The sequence below is a fragment of the Camelus dromedarius genome, chromosome Y (assembly GCF_036321535.1).
Source record: "Camelus dromedarius isolate mCamDro1 chromosome Y, mCamDro1.pat, whole genome shotgun sequence".
In the NCBI taxonomy this organism is placed as follows: domain Eukaryota; kingdom Metazoa; phylum Chordata; class Mammalia; order Artiodactyla; family Camelidae; genus Camelus; species Camelus dromedarius.
In genome coordinates, this window is record NC_087473.1 from 13,806,619 (window position 1) to 13,827,557 (window position 20,939).

At 40.3% G+C, this 20,939-nt stretch overlaps 1 protein-coding gene across 9 annotated transcripts in view; it reads right to left on the bottom strand.

Moving 5' to 3' along the window:
• The window catches only part of LOC105106319 (centriole and centriolar satellite protein OFD1), a 45,348-nt gene that overhangs the window by 24,051 nt on the left and 358 nt on the right, over positions 1–20,939 (bottom strand). For 5 of the 9 annotated variants that reach the window (XR_004134613.2, XM_064483521.1, XM_064483523.1 and 2 more), the window contains exons 2-8: positions 20,606–20,704; positions 12,181–12,381; positions 10,164–10,232; positions 10,045–10,075; positions 3,719–3,826; positions 1,607–1,743; positions 1,106–1,279 (exon numbers count right to left, since the gene is read on the bottom strand). Coding sequence is in view for 8 of the 9 variants with exons in the window: in XM_064483521.1 (XP_064339591.1) it covers positions 1,106–1,279; positions 1,607–1,743; positions 3,719–3,826; positions 10,045–10,075; positions 10,164–10,232; positions 12,181–12,381; positions 20,606–20,698 (813 nt within the window). In the remaining variant the exon portion in view is untranslated. The other 4 variants (XM_031445920.2, XM_064483522.1, XM_064483524.1 and 1 more) reach the window with 4 other exon arrangements.

A 20,939-nucleotide genomic window follows, 5' to 3' on the forward strand; every position in this document is an offset into this window, starting at 1 on the left:
GGTGACTAATTAGGCTTCGAGTCTGTTAACTGGGTGATCTGAGGTAGTCACCTATCTTGAAGATGATGTTGTTAGTATGAATACAACACAAGCCTCTCAAACACTGGAGCTTCCAACCTTTATTTTACAGCTAAACTGAGCCCAATTTGAACAGAAATGCTGTTCAAAACTTGCAGAAGGGGTGCAATTCCCACTCAATAACTGGGTCTGGGTCTCACTGAGAAGCCCCAAGCAAGGGTAGGTGCTGGGAGGAAGTCTCCTACTTTCAGCACCGCCTGACAGCGGAAGCGCTGGCCGTCCGCAGGTCGCACTGGCCCAGTCCAGGCGGGTCAAGGCATGCCCTCGGGAAAGGAGCCTGCTTTTCCTGAAGCAGCGGATCCAACCCCTCCTGCTGATGTGCAATCCCCACCGTGCATCAGCCTCAACCTCCCATGCTACCATCTTCCTGGGGACAAGATCAAAAGGCCATCTGATGACCCTCACAGCCCTGGACTCCTCCCCACCGAGGGCCTCATCTCTGCTCCTGACAGTAGCTGAGTTATGTTTCCCACCATCCCCAGAAAACACCCCTGCAACTCTGGCCTCTTGGCCCGACCTTATCCTTCCAGCCGTCAGATTCCCCAGACCTGTTTGTTGATGTCTTTGAGACAGCCACATTGCCCTCCCTGCTGCCTGACATTAACAGCCACTGTTCTCTCCGACTCCCCTCCCCATCCTACTGAACTCCAGTGTTTTCCATTAAACTGGTTGCCTTTCCCAAGCCAAAGAAACTCAGCTCTCTAGGGCTCCTCTCCTGGGGAACCTCTATCCTTCCGCCCTCGCTGACGCTACACACCCTCCCGAGAGCTGCCCCGGAACCCTCTCCTCCAAGCACCTGGTTGGGTCTCCTTCAGTGCCAGGCTGCCACCTCCAAGCTGCTCTCTAAGCCTCAAGCCTGCTGCTTCTTTGGTGTGGGTTTCTCCCACTCCCAATGTGGACATGCACAGCTGTGAGTCTTTCCCTCCAGCCGTCTCGGAGGAAGGGAGTTAGTCGATCCTTCCCCTGATGCTCTTGACCCCAAGTCCCTACTGGTGACACAGCCAGGAAGTGATTTTAGAATTATTACCTCCTGGTGCTTTTGAATTCTCTCAAAGGTCATCTTTTCCCGAGAAATGAGGGCTTCAGACTTTGCTTGACAAGCTCTCTCGAATTCGTTCCGGACCTCAGCTAATTCCTTTTCACACCTTCTTTTCTCTTCCATTTTAATTTCTGCTATTTCAGTATCTTTAAAGTGCTTCCACTGCCAATTGATGACAAAAAACTGTCAATACCAGTAACTGGTAAAGAAATAGTAACAGATTCTCTCTTTTCTGTTAGGTTCCACATTAATGCTGTCTAAATACATTTCGTCTAATTCATCTTTAAGTTTCATCTCATTCACTGTACCTGTAGGATTCCTTCCAAAGGCATAAAGAAATGACGTCAATCAGGAAGAAAAATAACTTGCACGACAGGATAGCATTCCTTTCATTCATAAAGATTCTAGGTATTTTCCCACATGCCTAAGGTTAAGACATGAACAGACCAGCAAAAACACCACTTTTGGTAACAAGAAGACAAAGCTTACCTTTTGACACATGTCTGCCTGGAGCTGACGTTCTACTTCTCTCTTATATTCGTTTAACCTGATTTCTAAAGATTCTAACTTTGGATGCTGGGGGTGAGCACCTGCAAACTGATCATCAATCAGCTGAAGCTTCTCCGCTATTAAAAAACGACATGGGAAATTAGGCTAGAGAAACGTGGTCGGGTAAGCAAGAGGCCAGAAATTTGTTCAAAAGAAAGAGTACACTTCAGGGAAAGTGCAGGGAGGTCTGCGATTTATTGTGAAATACATCAAAAAACTAAGATGGACAAAAAATGGACGGACAGAGAAGTGACCAAGCAGGTGTGACACAAACTCAGTGGCAGAAGCGAGGTATACAAGTGCTCACTGTAGAAGTGGTCCTACTTTCCTGACTGAAATTCTCATCCTAAAATGTCAGGGGAACAGAAAACAGTACAATTTAAGTCAGAAAACACTGGTCATCTCTTTCCAGTCTCTAAGCACCATGGTGGAGAGCTCTTTCGCTGGACTTTGCTTAAAGCTGACTCACATTTCAAAACACTGGCCTTAAGAGGAATCCAGGAAACAAAACGGGGGGAATGTGAGAGCGCGTGCTTCCGCTCCTGCACTTTACAGAGCAGGAAACCGATGCCCAGACAAGTGAAGCGAACTCCTGAGGGCTGAGTAAGCGCACAGTGCCATCAGTGGGGCTGAAGCCAGGGCTACTGACGGTCTCCCATCCCAGCCTTCCATCCACTAGACCTGCGGTCAGCAAACCAACCCCACGGCACAGCGCACAGCCGGCCCTCGAGTACGATCATGTGCAACACCAACACCGCCACAAGGACACACAGGGTAAAAGGCTGGCAGAAGCAGGCTAAAACACTGGCAGGTGCGTCTCTGCTCAGCAAAACTTTAGCTATGGTTTTCCCTCTACTTTTCTGTATTCTCCCAAATGCACCAAGCTGGGGTGCCCAAGACAGGACTGTAGCCACATGTGGCCATCCTGAGTACTTGGCTACTTTCTTTTTTTTTTTAAATGGAGGTACCAAGGTTTGAACCCAGGATTTTGCACATGCTAAGCACACGCTCTACCACTAAGCACTACCCTCCCCATCATATTGAGTACTTGGAATGTGACTAGTCCAAAATGAGATGTCCTCTAAGTGTAAAAGACACATCAGATACCAAAGACTGAGGACAGAGAGCAAATGTAAAATATCTCATTAATATTTTTATATTACTTTCATGTGTAACAGTATTTTAAAAATACCAGATTAAATAAATACATTACAAAAGCAAATTTCCCATTTCTTCTTACCTTTTTTTTACTGTGGCTACTGGAAAATTTCCAATTACACATGAGGCTTACATTATTGACCAGAGCTGCTCTAGAATAAGCATGTTCTGCTTCTAATGGGACAGAACCTACACCTAAATAAACTGATGGCCTAGTCATACGACACAGTCATTACAAACTACAGGCTTTTACAAGCTCAAGGCACCAGTGCTCTGTAAGAGTGAAGAAGGGCCAAGAAGCCAATTCAGCACGCCGCTTTGGCCAGCTGCTTCCCTTTTCTCCTGAGCACACAACTGAAGGGCAGGACACTATCAAAGAAAGACTGTACAGTGGAAAGGGCTCTAGATCAGGGACCGGAAAACTAAGACTCTACTATCAGTCCTGACCCAGACTGAGTGTCGCCAACCTGCTCTTCCTCTGCTGACCTCAGTTTCGTCAACTACAAAATGAACTGATGGGCCGCTGACTTTGCTAGTTCTCTGCAAAGCAGACAGTCTAGGATTTCTCACTTTAGTGACTGTGAAAAAGCAAGCAAGATGCACACAGGGAGGACCCTCCCAGTCAGGAGAGCTTCAACCCAGCACACAAGAAAGAGGGCCTTCGGTTCCCATGAGGCTTGGGAAGCACAGCCACAGCGGCTGTGAAGGGAGGAGCAGCCCTGGAGAGCAGCTCCTGGTCCCTCCCAGCAACGATTCAGAAAAAATGAGTGGCCCTGCCGCTGGCAGCCTACATCCCTCCCAGGCAAGGAACAAACACATAATACGGGACATCTGAACATCTCCTTCATTCAAACAGAAAAGAGAACTGAAATTATGGAAGACAGCTACAATTACCAAGAGAGTCTTTGATGGGAAATGCTGAGCTTGTCTGAGTTTCCATATTGCAGCTCTCTTTAGGCTGATGATAGTCTGTCAATTCTTTCAGAAACTTCATGAGAAAACCTAAAAACCACAACATATATAGATTCGTTTTACAACTTTCTTTCACTCAATCATTGCTTCATCACTGTTTATGCAATCCGGTTTTATAACATTATCTTTTTTACATTATGTAAGTTAGAAGAATAATTTCTTATGACAGGTCTTTCCAAGTATGACACAGAAACCTCAAAATTATAAGGAGAAATAATCATTGAACATGAAACAACTTATGTATGGCATGAAATAAAGTCAAACACAACAGATACATTGGAAACAAATATTTACCATAACACAGAGACAGAGGACAAATTTTCATATTATCAAAAAGCTTTTACAAATCAGTAAGACAAAAACAGGGCAAGACATGAAAAGACTTTATAAGCAAAAAATTTAAATGTCAAATAAACATGAACAAAATCATAAACAAATGCAAATTAATACTAGAACAGAATGATCATATTTTTCCAGTAAGTGTATTTATCAAAGTTGTAACCTTAGCAATCTAAGTTTCGGCAAGGGAGTGGGGAAGCAGGCGTGCCCTTTTGCTTGGGAGGGAAATCTGTCAGTGTTTATGAATGTTCAAAATGCAAGTGCCCTTTGATGTAGTCATTCCACCTCTTTGAGTTTACACTCCCAAGGGGACAGGAGTGTACACTGCACACTGTTCCTCACGGCAAAAAAACAAACAATAAAACAATCAAAATCTCCATCAACAGGGGGCTAATTACATTCTTTAAAAATAACTAGTCCAAGTATACAGCTAGACAAAGATACACTGGTGCACAAAGAAAGCAAATCACACAACTGTAACTGCCATATGATCCCATTTATGGGTACACATATTTTAATTACATATATAGACCTACTTCCATAAACTAAATTCTGGTAGAATAAACAAGACACTTCTCATTCTAGTTATGAGAAAGTGAAATCAGAGAATATGGGCAGAAACTTCTACTCTTCTTTCATTTTATACCTTCCTGAATAGTTTTAAAAATTTTAAGCCATGAGTATAAATTACTTTCAGAGTTTTCAGTTTCTTAAGACAGCTGAATGGACTTCTGCATCAGCCAAGCTCACAGTTGTTCTTTTCTGCTGAAGATGTTAAAACACTGTTTTTCTGCCTCCCCCACTGCACATATAAACTCTGCTCCTTCATCTCCACTGCCTGGCAATTCTTCTGCCTCATCCACCCTCTTCTCTTGACCATTTGCAGCCAGCCTGTTCTCACCTCACCCCTTCCTGCTGTTGTGCTGAGGCCAGATCGTGGCTCCCTCTATGGAACAAGTCAACACTGGGCAGAAATCTTCAACATCCTGCAGTAGATCATCTGCAGAGATGCGCTCTTCCAGCGCAGTGCTGCTAACACACACCCCTCCGCCAAGCAGGATTTGTCTAGTCTCCTCATTTTACAGTCATTTACATCCGGAGGGACTACTTTATACTTTGGTAATTATAATTCTCCAATTCATTTATATCACCCCATCTTTCACTTTATTGCTCCAAGTGTTCCAGCCTCGGCCTCTGGGAGCGCTCTCATTGTGGACGTTTTTCTTAAGCACTTCCTTAGGTCCTGGCCTGTAAGAGGCTCCCAGCTCACCCTGCATAGTCTCTGCCCCATTCCTGGAATCAACCATTGCTCCAAGGAGCCCTGGTTCCTATTATTCTGGAGTGGTATGAGGAACCGTATCTTAGTATCCCAAACTGGGCTCGAGGTGCGCTCACTGTGCCTGGGTTTGGGGGATGGGGTCACTGCTCCTAGCCCCTCAGCCTGCAGAGCAAGGAGGCATGAACGCACACTAACCTGTGCACACGTACATACCTATAAATATCTCTAGATCATCTCCACCTACATCAGGCTAAATATGAGTTCATACTGAGGTCTCCAACTACTCCATTACCACATGGAGGATCCGCGCCTCCCTCCTGCTCATCCGTAAATTCCCACTCCAACAGGAAAGACCTGGCTCCTGCCGTCTACTGCCCATTACCTCATGGCTCACTTCCAGTCTATGTGTAGAATGGTTTCAGAACTGTTCGCCAGGACCCCCATGAGAAAAGACTCTCACCCTGAATGCATCGCCTACGCGCAGCTCCTTGAGGCTGAGTCTTCAATCCTTCCCAACATGAGCTTTCTGTCTTTTTCCCCACCTGCTTCAGTGATGTTATCCCAGCGAGACTGTTTTGGCATGGTCTACACTTCACCCTGAGATAACCTGACCCCTTACATCTGCATGAAGCTGGACTCTGGGTATACTCCTACAAGTTGTGGCAAATGCCTAGCGCCATGCATCCTACTATGACGGTATTGCAAGAATATTTTCCCCACCCCCCAAAAATCCTGTGCTTCACCTATTCAACCTCCCATCCCTTCCCTCCAAATCCCCAGCAACCACCGATGTGCTGACCATCTCTAGTTCTGTCTTTTCCAGGTGTCATATAAATAGAATCCTATGGCATATGTAGCCTTTTCAGACAGGCTTCTTTTATCAACCATATGCATTTCTGATTCAGTTCTCTTTCTGCATGGCCTGAGAGCTCATGCCTTTCAGCTGAGTAATATTCCACTGTCTGGATGTCTCACAGCTTGTTTGTCCATCCACCGACTGAAGGGCATCTTGGTTGTTCCCAATATCTGACAATTCTGCAAAAAGTTGCTACAAAACTTTACATGTGGGTGTCTGTATGGGTTTAAGCTTTCCCATTAGTTGGGTAAATACCTAGGAATGAGACTGCTGGATTGTGGTAAGACTATGTTCAGCTTTGTAAGAAACCACCCAACTCTCTCCTCAGGAGGATCCACCACCTTGAGGCTCCACCACCTTGTGTTCCTGCCAGTGATGAGTGAGAGCTCCACTGCTCCACATCCTGGTCAGCATTTGGTGCTGTAGCTGTTCTGGATTTTAGCCATCTGAATAGCTGTAATGCTGTCTCATTGTTTTAATTTGCACTTCTGTAAGGACAGATAATGCAGAGCATTTTTTCATGTGCTTATCTGCCATCTATAAATTTTCTTTGGAGAGCTGTCTGTTCAGATCCTTTGCCTATTTTCAACCTGAGTTGTCTCTTTACTGTTGAGTTTTCACAGTTCTTTAATTGTGATGCAAGCCCTTTATTAGATGTTTTTGACAATTATCTTCTCACAGTCTGTAACTTGTCTTTTTAGTCTTTGTGTTTCACAGAACATTTAAAAATTTTAATAAGGTCTAATTAATTGGTCTACTTTTTTTTTCATGTATTATATTCCTGGTGTTAAATCACATTGCCAAACCCGAGAACACAAGATTTTCTCCTACATTTTCTTCTAGAAGTTTTACTTCTCTGCATTTTACATTTAGATTGCTGGTTTGTTATGAGTTAATTTTTGTGTAAGCTGTAAGGTCTACGTCTAGGATCGTTTTTGCACATAGAAATGTCCAACTGATCCAGTACTATTTGCTGAAAAGACTATCGTCCCTCCACTGAATTGCCTTTGTCAGAAACTGATTAACTGTGTCTGTGTAGATCTATTTTGGGGCTCTCTGTTCTGCCCCACTGGTGTATGTATCTATTCTTCTGCCAATCACAGGTAAGGATTTTCACTTGCACACAGAAAAGAGCCAGTGTCCCTGTTTCCTGCCCAGCTATTTTCTGGGCATCACTATCTCTGAAAGGACAGATGTGGGGTGGGAAGGACAGGTGAGTGGAATCTAGGAGAAAAGTACTCTAACCACGCAACACACCAGCACCCTCAGCACAGACACAGTAACAGAAGACCACAGGCCTCCGTCAGGGGACAGACAACACTTAGGTACAAAGTATCTTTCTACGTGCTTCCCGATGGTCTCAGTCTCCTAACTGCGAGTCATCCCTTCACTTGAAGATCACTTCATTTAACAGCAGCTGTTGCACTGTTAGCAAAGAGTTCCACCCAAGTTTACCACGGGGAGTCCTGACACATCTGCAACTCAGTTTTCCTGAGTCTTCCACATTTTACAAGGGTGCTGGCCAAAGCTGCTAAGAGCTGCCAGCCAAACGTCTTTCTGGAGTAGAAAGACTTAAAGAGTGTTTAAAGGTGAAAGGTGACTTTTAATAACATAAACACCTATACGTACACAGATTATTTCACAGTAGCCCTTCAAGCCCTGAGTGTCTTTCTGAAACAGCTAAGCTACAGACAGCAGCTGGTTACCTAGACCTGTGCTGTCCAGTGTGACAGGCACTACTCACAGGGAGCTAGTTAAATTACAATCTCAGTTCTCCAGTCACACTAACCACGTCTCAGGCACTCAGTAGCCACAGGCAGGCAGTGGCTACCATACCAAACAAGAGATACAGACGGTCCCATCACCAGAGTGATCTAGGCAGCACTGCCTTAGAATCCACAATCTAGGATCACCCACCAGTCTCCACTTCAGTACTGACCAGCTCCTTTGCAAGCGGTCCAGACTACCGTGTGATCCACTTTACTCATCCGCTGTTGACATCACTCCCAGGAGACCAGGCAGTTAAGTCATGACTGGCAGAAAGCAGGTACTCAAGTGTTTGACGAATGGAAAGCTCTGAATGAGTGTCCTATCAGGGATGGTAGTAGTGCTGGCAACAGACAAAACCCAGGACCACACCAACATGCAAAGACCATTACATAATGTCATAGATTTTTTAAAAAAGATCTCAAGAATATGCATTACAGGCAGTTGACAAGCTTATGCTCAAAATACAAAGTCCACTATTAAGTGTTGCTGTGGTGTGTCACCCATAGCAGCTGTAAAGAGGAAAAGCCCTCAGCCTTCCTCCTGTGTGGGAAACACCCACCCTGTGCCTACCATGTCTCCTCCCCACAGATAAGCACATGAAAAAATGCTCCGCATTATCTGTCCTTACAGAAGTGCAAATTAAAACAATGAGACAGCATTACAGCTATTCAGATGGCTAAAATCCAGAACAGCTACAGCACCAAATGCTGATCAGGATGTGGAGCAGTGGAGCTCTCACTCATCACTGGCAGGAACACAAGGTGGTGGAGCCTCCTTGGGCTTTTCTTGTACACAAACACTTAACAATACTTTACTCCCGACACTCCTGCTCACCTCATGTGCAGATTTCCTCCACACCGAGCAATTCTGTGACACCAGAGGACTGTTCTACTACTTAACTCAATTCTGACACTGTCTACCTGGAGATGGCATCAGATCCTGTGGGTTAAGGGCTTCAGTCCCACCAGACGCCCCACCCTTCTGTCTCCTCATACATAGATGCACTTCAAGGTTCAGTTAATCTGCCAGAGCAGTTCACAGAACTCTGGGAAATAGTGTATGTTTACCAGTTTGTTAAAGGATATGATCAAGGATACAGATGAACAGTCAAATGGAACAGATGCACAGGGCAAGGCATTGTGGGAGGGGACCTGGAGCTTCCCTGCCCTCCCTAGGTGCACCACCCTCCCAGCGCCTGCCCGTGTTCACCAACCCAGGAGGTCTCTGATCCCCAAACTGAAGGAGGCTTCATCACATATGTGCTGTCAATTAGTAATACCACCTTCAATTCCTCTGCCTTCAAGAGAATGGGGGCAAGGCTGAAAATCCCACATTTGTAACCACACCTTGATCTCTGTGGTGACCAGAGACCGGCCCTCATCAAGGGACCCACCCAGAGTTGGTTCATTAAAACAAAAGACGTTCCTATCACCCAGGAACTTACAAGGGTTTCAGGAGCCTAGTTATCAAGAACAGACGCCAAAGATCAATATTATAGTTACATCTTCTATGACCTATAAAGGCTATTATCAAAGCCAAAATTAAAGCCATTTAACAGGCATGCATCAACAGTGAATAAAAAAATACAGTTACTGAACAAATATTTCATTCTTTAAGCAAATATTAATACTCTATACATTGAACTTCAGGAGAGGGGTACCTAGCATACAAAGACAACCGACCTAAATGTTCCCAGTTTTGTTTGGGGGAAATGTTCCCAACAGTGGGTATTTATACAAAGACTGGCTTTCAATCTGTTTGCAGGGCTCTTGATACTGTCCAGCTTTCTGACTTGAGGAGCTAAAAGCTATAAAAAAGATAGAAATTTGGGAGAAATGATCCACATCTGTCAAAACAGACGAATCACTATGTTTTTCTGAAAGGTAAGGTATTGTCAGCATTAAATTCCCTATTCTTCCCCTCAAAATGTTTGGTTTCATACTTTTATAGGAAAAAACATCTTACAAAAATATTCCTATTCTCTACAAAGATGAAGGCTCCTACCTTTTTGGTTTTCTTTATCAAATCCTGAAATCTGTTAAAAGAAAATATTTTACCTTTATTCAACTATTCCGTTATAATTAACAAACCAAAGCAGGTTATTAAAAACTTAACAGTCCTACCAGTGATTTGTAGAGACTGGATTCAGAACTGATTTTAATGAGTTGTAACAGATCCTGCATAGTCAATACCTTAAAAAAAAAAAAGTAAGTAAACGTATTTTAACATCAATGTTTAAAAGATAAAAGAAGATGTTGCTGAATATAATACTAAGAATCATGCTTCAAATTAAATAAAAAAGATAACTATATACTACTAAATAAATTACAATAAACATTAAGGTCAAAAGGATAAAATCTCTCTCTTGATCATGTAGTTAAACCACCAAATACTCCACATTAAAGATGATATGCCTAAGAGAAATGACAGAAATGGGAAATGCCTTACAGATGACAAACATCTGAGGCACCAATGAATATATGAGTAAATTCCAGTCTTTCAACTGCAATGACTTTTAATTCCCATTGCTTCAAAATGTGGATAAACTTAAGTTTTTACTGTCTTTACAACTATGACTGTTTAGAACTATTTTAGATACACTTCAGTCAAACATTTGGGCAGCTATTCTTAATCAGCTTTACTATGTCTACCCTGGGATACTGATATTTTCAATTGGTCTTCCTTTGAAGAAAGTATTCTGCACAGTACTTTATAGTATAGCAAACTTTGAATGTATGAAGTAGATTACTACTGCTATAGTAACTATATAATTATTCACCATTATTCACGTAATAAGCAAAATTATGAAATACAATTAGAAACTCAGAGATTGATGGGCCAAAAAAAAAATTCCTAATGTTGGTAACATTTGGTTGTTACTGCATGAATACAGCATATTTAAATGTTAAGTTTTTCAAATTCTAACATGTTGCTTTCTTAAAAGAACTGAGTATTGAACTTTTTGACAATTATAGCCAAGATAAAGAGTAAAAACACATGACAACCACAAGCGCAAACCCTAATGTCAGCTAGGGACTTGGGGTGATAAGGATGTGACCACATGTAGATTCATCAAGTGTAAAAATGTACATGGTGAATGATGCTGACAAAGCAGGAGGCTGTGTGGGTGTGGGGTCAGGGAGCCCATGGGAACTCTCCCTTTCTGCTCCATTTTCTGTCATCCTAAACTGCTCTAAAAAGTTAAGTCTATTTAAAAATTAGGGAAAGTTTGCTATGTCTACCTTTAAAATAACAAAGTGTGATTAGTATGTTCAATAGAGTTAAAATCATTAGAAAAGTGGTCAAATGTGTTTTTAGTATTTGAGAACTCTACCGATTTTTAAAAATTATTCTTCACTTCTCTTACAATAATCACAAAGACAAATACCTGAAAAGACTGTACTGTGATAAAAAGCACATTTTAGAGATCTAGACTGACTGCCATGCCTTGTCACTTACACATCAAATGACCATGAGCAAATCACCTTCCCTCTCCAGACCCCAGAGCCCCCTCTGAAACACATGGAACAGCTGAAGTGGGAGCAGCGGTGCCCAGCACACAGCAGATGTTCAACAGGAATGGCAGGTATGGGTCTCAGATGACAGGGAGTGGGAGAGCAACCCTTGCTCTCAAATATTTAGTGACTCTACACATCACAATTTTTTTATGTGGGGGAGGTAATTGGGTTCATTAATTATTTATTTTTTTAATGGTGGTACTGAGGAGTGAATCCAGGACCTCATGTATGCTAGACATGCACTCCACAAGTGAGCTATACCCTGCCCGCTACACATCACAATTTTACAAAAGATAAACTAAGACTCCAAGGAATTGAGGGGAAGGTATAGGTCTGTCGTAGAGCACATGCTTAGCATGCAGGAGGTCAATTCCCAGCACCGCCGTTAAAAACAAACAAACAAACCAAATTACCCCCACCTCCCAAACAACCAAGGAATTGGTAGCAATATGAAATTTCACACTCCTTTGTTACATTATGTAATAAATACATGATGTAAATCCAAAGATGAACAAGAAACAGACCCAGCTAGCCAAGGAGCACTGAGTTACTTGCAGCACTTTATCATCTGAAGAAAAATCTGCTAGCGGAAAATTCAGAGACCAAAAAGCGAAGACATTACCTTTTGTTTTGCCAAACCACTTTCTGGAAAGAAAACAGAAAGTGAATACTCATAGCCACATCTTCGTAAGTGATCTGCCACAAGCGAGTTACAAGCTCTGACTAAGAGGGTACTCCCTTCCACTGAAATGGATGGGGGCTGCAGGTCTTCAGTCAACACAGGGTGCATCAGTTCTTGAATCAACTGCTTTCGGAGTTGGGTCTGGCTCAAATACAAAATGGAGCAAGGGGGAAAAACAAGGTGCATCAGTATGTGAATCAGCTGCTTTTGGAGTTGGGTCTGGCTCAGAAACAAAACAGAGCAAGGCGGGAAAACAATTTCAGCAGGATTACTGCACTGGAGACACACAAGTTTGCCACATGAATTAGAACCCTTCCTTTGATTTCCAGAACAGTTAGATCCATAGCCTCAAGGCAGAAACCTTCCACGCTTTATCTGACCCCGTTAGGCAAGCAGCCCTGTGGCTTCTGGGAAAAGCAGCTTGCTTTCCTCAGCTGCCAAGCGAACTGGTGATTAGCCCAAAGGCAGGGAGACTCCAATTTCACTGCCCTATGAGCCCACTTCAGCCACTTTCATCAGGTTATCAAATACAGGAGAAAATTCTGCAACCTCCTCACCTTCCTGTGGATTGTTGGAGGATACGAAAATAATAGTGACTTAAATATATTACAGTATATTGACCAAAATAAAATTGGGTACTGAAAAAAGGAAATATAATATACAAAAGAAATCAATAAACCGAAAGAAGCCGTATCAAGATTCACTTTCCCATATAGACTATTTACAACTCAAGATACCGGGAATCACAGTAATTCTCCTACATATTATAAATGACGAAATTTAGTTTCAGGGTGGGGCAATTTCTCAAGGTCTTAACACTAGTGTTATTCATTTGGGTTTTAAGAAAATATCCTAAATTTATTGGACTGCTGGACATTTGTTCTAATCTATTTTGCATATAATCTGGAAACATACAACTGGGCTGAGCTTAAGAGTACACTGTCTAGGTGGAGTTCAACAGTCAGTAACACCTAATAATCTTATTAATAGAATACAAGCAAGAAAGAAATGGAGTTCTTGTTTCCCCTCTTTTTTCTATCCTTTAGCTAGAGTCGAACAGTATATAATTACCAGCATAGAACAGAACTTTATTATACATACATCTAAAATACCACAGTAAAAGACACTTACATTGAACAAAATACACATGTTTTTGTTCATCTAACACAATTAAATAACTGAAATAATAAAACAAGAAACTATTCTCCACCAATAAAATTTAGAGGTGTTTTAATTAGATTTCTAACCTAAGTAAAGAAAAAATTCAGATCCAGCTTAGTTAATTAAAAAAAATAGGTTACCTTTATCTGAAACAGTATAAAAATTCAATGAGTGAATAAAAGCAGGGTATAAGGAAAAGAGTAGTGAAGAGTGATATGACATTGCAGATGAATTTTCATCTTAACACAAAGAGCATGCCATCTAGCACTTGCTAGAAAGATCCAAAAACTGGCTGGGGGCTTTCCAGCAGCCAAAGCAAAAAGGGAAATCAATTTAGCATTAATGACTGTAATGTTCCTCAGACAGAAATAAGGACAATTATTGTGGGAGGAGGGGAAACGCAAGAGAGAAAACTTGTGGACCCTCTGCACATGTCTCAGAAATTAACTCTAAATAAGGATAAAGAAGATTTCTTAAAACTTCATTTAACACGTATCAGTATGACTCTGTTCTTAATCATAAATACAAATTCTTTTCCAACACATACATAAGATTGGAATTAGGCCACTAAAATTTTTTTCACATTGGAACTCATCCAGGCCAGTCACTGAACTGAGAAAGTAAAGTAGCTCAGCTGGAGAAAGTAAAACTCCATCATGCCATTGATCAAGGTAGAGTAAGAGAAACTGAACGGCCAGCAGCAAACAAGAAAACAGTATTTCTCCAGAGGACCCTACAGCTGTGAAGTCAAGGAGGCTAGTGTAACCGTGATACCAAAGCTAAACAATAAAAAAGAAAAAGAAAACAAGAAAAAAGCTTCTAGGACTCCTTGTAAAATAAGACTTCTTAATTTCACCTCATAAAAACTAAAATTAAAGGTATAAGAGTTGAAAAAATTGAGATAAAAGTTTATAAAATTGATATATATAAATTGTCTCTGTATAAACCTCTTGTGCTTAATTATGTTGTGGGATAGCTATGTTTCAATGAGGAATGCTTCCCCTGCTTGGTATTAAAAGACTGGGCACATCAGTCTGCCCCTGAGGAAAAATTAACTAAACACACTAAAGGAAACCAATAGTGTTACCTGAGCTGTATAGTATAAAGGAGAACTAAAACTAATATCCAGGGGCCAATAAAAATAGTAATAGAGATTTACTCTGGGTTGAACTTGTAACTCAAGGAAGAGAGTTAAGTGCCTCATGCAAGCCTTTGAAGACGTGATAAATTAAACCCAGAAGTTTTAAAACATGGAACTCTTTTTGGAGGGCTTCTCACTGATACAGAAAAGCAAATTAAGGAGAGAGAGTTGGACTTAAGTGACAGAGCAGCTCTTTGGGGAACTAAAAGCAACTGTCTTTGTCTTGTGGATCAGAAACGTAAATAAGCTAACAATGACCTGAGACTGAGCCTAATTTGCTCAATGAGGTAAAACTTAAGGTCAAAGAAATTTTTGGCATTTTAGGCCTCAGAGCTCTGACAGGTCCTTCAGACTTTGTCAAGGACAAATCGAAATCTTAAAAGTCTTTCTCATAAATAGTAAGCTTTAGTGATCTGAGCAAGCAAATTCAACCTATTCCAACTGTTACTTATAAGCAGTAAATTTATATTGTAATACCTAATTCATAACTAAGTTTTAAAGTGAAGCTATGAGATCTCTAGCTTTATCTGTTTATAAGACTGTGTACACATTGTAGATGTGAGATGTCTCTACTGCTAAAAATAACCCAAATTAAAGTTAAAAAAGAGCTCTATTTAATTAACTTCTTAAAAGTAAACACTTACAAATTAAGTATTTCTAAAATAAAAACTGGCCAAACTGACTGTCAGGTTCACATGAACTGAAAACTATTAGATATTTAGTCTGGTATTCAGTTTAGTTTAAGTTTGTTGATCTAATTAATGTAGACATCTTTAGAATTATCTATATTAAGCATAATACGTTTACCTAGGTTTATTGAAAGTCTAACAAGATCTTGTTATATCTGTTGCAAATTTGTCAAAAATATAATAGTAATTTGGTGTGATAAAATTCTTACCAGTAAATTAAGCACAAATGAGACAAGAGCTTTGGGGTAAGTAAACATATTTTTTAAATGTATGCTTAAATAATTTGCAAATATGTGCTATCTTAAAATTCTAGAGTTGCGCTAAATTAAGTTAAATGATTGGAGTTTATTAAATAACTAGGTCATTCCTAAATAAAGTAAGATATCAAAACATTAATTACTAAACATTGCCTTCCCTTCACAGAGAAGCTAAAGGTATTTGAGACTATTGATAAAAATGTTTGGTGCCACCTTAAGAGATTTTCAAAGAGAAAGCACATAGTTTTAAAAAATTATTGTTGGTATTTATGTTTGTCAACCTACAGAAGACTAATGTCAAAGACAGTTCATAATTGCTTATTTCCTAGTTTTCACTGGAAATTAAGGATTTTAAGAGTTAAATGTTCTAATTTAAATATGTATTTAAAGCTACTACAAATAATGAAGAAACATTTTTATATATAGTAGAAAAAAGTGTTTTCAGGAAAAGAAGATATAAAAGATTGCATTTTGCTTCTTAGGAGTTGGCAGTTTCTAGAAGGGAGAATAAAGGGATAAAATAATACGGATACAGAAAGTGATAAAAGGTTGTGGATAAGGAATCCTGAGAAGAGTTTTGTGTATGGTAGGGATTGACTAAGTAAATGGATTTTTGTTGAAGTAAGCTGATACAAGACTGGGTTTAATCATCTATGTTAAGAAAACAAAGTTTCTTAGAGTGCTACTTTTATAACAGATTGTGTGAGTGTACTTTAAAGGATTTGTATCTATTTTTAAAACCATTGTCACTTTGGCTGAGTATAAGTATTGTTTCACAGTGACCTATGATTTTATCTAACCAAGTGTTCTGAAACTTTTTAACAAGCTTCCAAATATCAAATTTTGATTAAAGTTCTTTTGATCTCCAGATAACTTTAGGATAGTTCAGAGGGCCCCCGAAACATCCAGAAGAGAGATATTAAACTAACTAGATATATTTGGTATGTTAAATTACTTTTTAAAAAATATTGTCGAGTGATTGGAGATAAAGTTTAGGTTATATTGTAAAGATATAAGTCCCTAATATAGTTATTCCGAAGTTTGTATAACATTCTTAAAAATCTAGTATGTCCTGGTTATCAGTCATATTTCTAATTATTATCTTAAAAAGTTGTATGTCAAAATATCCAAGTTGCTTGTCAGTTGCATTATAATCAAATCTTCAACCACGCCATTTTAAGCCTTGTTATTTATATAAAGAGACATTGTTTTATTCTGATGCTTTCATAAAATGAAGAACTTCAGGAAGATTCATAAAAAAGGGACTTTTAAACAAATATGTTCCTGATAACTTTTAGATCATACCGCTGAACTGGGTAAATTATGAAACGAATGGAAACCTGATGACTTCTTCAGGATAAACAGAAATTAATTATATGAAACTGAATGAACTAATAAATAAGATTGACAGTATTATGATTTTTTGAGGTTTTTGAGAAACAGTCTGGCCTTTACTCTTTATTTTCAAGAAAACCTTTCCTCTTACTCTGTGACCTACAATAAGTTGACAACACATGACTTTGTAAACAAGGATGAAACATTTATCTTTTTCTCTAGTCTTTTTAGAATTTTACTTGTCAGCTGACTCCCCTGTGTATTTGATGGTTGTCTCAACCAGATTTCAACTAGTTATACTAATCAATGTTTTAATTTGTTCTTTGTTTATAAATTGTTATGCTTTTATCACTTTATTAATGTTATTAACTGTTGCGAACAAAAATATTGCAAATCTGTCGACTGAAATAAATGCACAATCTAGAAGTTGAGAGTTACGTTTAATTCAGTGGCAATTTTGAGGACTCATTCCCGGATAACAGCCTCTCAGATGTTTGCTCTGAGGGACTGCTCTGAAGTGATGGGGAGGAGCAAGGATATATAGGACCTTTACAACAAAGACCAGGGAGTTGGAACAATAAAAGATTGCTTGTTAACTGAAGAAAATCTGGCATCTCATGTTAAAGAATTTAGCGTTGTTCTATGTATGGGGAGGGAGCAAACATCTGGGCTCACTGAATTCACTCCTTTGACAAGCACCTAGCTATCTAGGGCCAGTGTCCTGTCCTTTCTTATTCTGAGTCTGCTCGGAGTGCACTACTGTGAGTGGCTGCAGAGGCTGGGCTGCAGGCTTGTCTTCACTGAGGGAGTGGCAGCTGTGGCTGACTTGATGGCTTCAGCATCCTTTGTTTACTGATATGGTTGTAGTATTTTCATTCACAATGCTCCCCCTTGGTCCTAAGTTCGATCAATATTTTGGGAGAGATTTCATGACCAATTTTGTCCCATGACACTAGGAAGGCTCATCTCCAGATCAGGTGAAGACTGTTGACATGCCACTCAGTGCACTAATTTTTGGACCAGGCCCTGTTGATGCTCAAAAAATTCTCTGGATCACTTGTCTTATTAGTCTGTTATGCTCCAGGAATGTTTCCCCCCATTGCTTATTTCCAAATGTCGAATCACACTATTATAATTATTCTATGCAGGCTTATAATGTAGTCTGTTTCCTTAAGATGTTTAGCCATAATCAATCTTGTTGGAGGTCTAGTTACACATTAGGAAATGTAAGAACAGCAATCTTTCAAAATAGTACAAGTAATACAGTTAGTAACATTAATAAAGTGAGAAACATAAAACATGTACATCTGAACAAGCAAAACACCCACAGAAACATAAAACATGTACATCTGAAAGACACAGGAAGAGAAATCCAAGTTCCCCCTAAAAGGGCTTTTGTTTTTTGTAAGGTCAGAATTTTGAAAAAATTTTTTACCAGACTAGCTTTTTTTTTTTTTTTAACTTAACTGTATATGCAATAAAAAAACTTGGCTTAGTTATTTTCATGGTGAGATTTTCTTTAATTCCCAATTAAGTACTTGTAAATTTTGAACGTACATAAACTTGGCTGCGGCATTAACTGGAGGCTGGCAATCTGTCATTTCTTTTTCTTCTGTTTAGAAAGCTCTATTCCCAATTCTAAGGTCATGTTGTCAGAATAAAATTGCTAGTGGGTTTCCCCTCAGGGTCAGTTGCACAGCATGAGGTCTTTGCCTCCACCACTCCTGGAAGTTTCTCAGTCACATGAGAAAGCCCTTGCTAGCCAGGAGGGTCCATCTTTGGAGTCCATCAACTTCTCATAAGATTTCACTTTTACCTCAAAAAATTCAATGGAGGTAGCCAAACTGAGAAAAGCATTAGACCAGCCTCTTAGCTAAGCACTCAGTCCAGACATCTTTCAACCAGTCCCACTTAGGATGTCTTCTCTAAGTGGTTATTTTCCTGGTATCTTTTAATCAGCCCCACCTAGGACGTCTCCTCTAGGAGGGTATTTCCTGGTATCTTGCAATTAGGTCCCACCCAGCACATCTCCACTGGGTGGGTATTTCCTCCCAGTATCTTTCAACTGGAGGGCCAGGTACCTGCATATACAGCCAAATAAAACTCAGGATCATCAACCAATATGGGAGATCCGAGAACCAAGAAAGACTCACCCAAATTTGTCTGGACTCTACAAGGAGGGAGATAGGCCCAAAAGGCCTCTGCTGGTACCAAGGCTCTGGATCCTTGGAGAGTTCAGGCGAAGAAAAGAAGTCTGCTCTGGGTCCCTTCATAGTGGTTTCCCAAACTGTTGACAGAAATTAATGTACAGCCTAAAAGTTGACAGCTGTTTTATTAGGGGGACATTTCTAAGGACTGGAACCTGGGATGACAGCCTCTCAGACTGCCTGAGGTACTGCTCTGAAGTGATAGGGGAGGAGCCAGGATACACAGGAGTTCTACAACAAAGACTGGGTAGTCAGAACAGTAAAAGAAAACCAGACATCTCAAGTTAAAGAATTTAGCACTTTTCTATATATGAGAAGGAGCAACATTTGGCCTCATTAAAAGCATTGCTTTGACAAGCTCCTAGCTACCTAGGGCCAGTATTTTGTCCTTTCTTATTCTGTCTGAGTTCCCTTAGGCTGCAGTGGCTAGGCTGCCTGTTTGTCTTCACTGTGGGCAGTGGAGGCAGGGGCTGATGACTTGATGGCTTCAGCATTCTTTTTTTACTGATTTGGTTTGCAATATTTTTTGTTCACACCCTTGAATCTCTAGAGGTTAGGGGCACTCTCTATATTCCTAGTTTTGCATTTGAGGACTCAACCACAAAAAGTATAATATTGTAATAGTTTTTTTTTAAAAAAAAGTCTCTACAGCTGAACCTCAGCAGTTCAAACCTATGTTGTTCAAGGGGCAACAGTATTAAAATCTTTTAGAAAAAAGCTGCACACACCAAAAGCCTGAAAAATCTTACTCCCTTTAATTCTTCAAGGCCATTTCATCTCTCATAGGCAAAAAATGAGAGATGGCAATTGAAGGACTGTATATAAGCTAAATATATAACAACAGGGGACTGGTACATAAATTACCCATCCATCCAAAGAAGGGAGGCTTTCAAGAAAGTTTTAAAGAGACAGAAAAACAGTCACCATATAAAACTAAAGAGAAAACAAACACACCCAACACTATGTCAATTAGTGGTTGTATTAGAGATGACTCTTCTTTATACTTTTCTGTATTTCAGATGAATCTGAAGTATATTTAACTTACAAAAACAATGGAGAGAGAAGAAGGGGGAAAAATCCAATTTACTTTTCCTTAACTTCCCATTTTAAGCATAAAATACTCTTCTGAAATGTGTATCAATAATGAAAACACATCCGAGCTAATCCGATCCCTTGCTGGTAACTTACAACAAATACTACTCCAGTATTTGTATCTTCCAATATATTGTAAAGAAGAAACGTCTTATTTCCCCCAAACTATTCTACAGTAAGCAATCTGTTCATGTTTTCTCTATACTATTAATTACCTCCACTCATTCATATACGAGTAAGACTAAACCACTTAATGATTCAGAAACCTGTAAGCCAGCTTTTTAAAACAAATCTATCTTTACTAAAACGTGTTTACTGTTCCAGGATTAAAGAGTTACACAGGGTCAGAACAGCAATTCACCACTACAATCGGCACACCATGCTATTTTTAATACCCAAGACACGGATGTATTTAAATGTGTACTACTTGTTACAGGTGACACTTGTAAAAGCTATACAAACAGATACGCCTAAAACAGATACCTCGAGTGTGTCCAGTATACCCCGATCCTTAAACGTCTGGTACAGTTTTTTCCGCAATTCATCTTGACTCAACACGTCAGGTTTGGGGGTCATGGTGGACTGGAAGAGAAACCGGTTACGGGTTACCTGGCGGGCAGAAGGGATGTGAATTTCTGTAGACAAACCAGTGGCCTCCAAAGAAGCCCTAAGTGGCCCAGGGGGAAGAGGTCTAACGGAAACAAAGGCTCCACTTCCGCCCGCCCGGGAGGGAGCCCGTGCACCTACCTGAGCCACCTGGTGTAGGCTACCTTCCGAGCCCGCCCCGCCCCGCCCCGCCCAGGCCACAGTCGGAGAC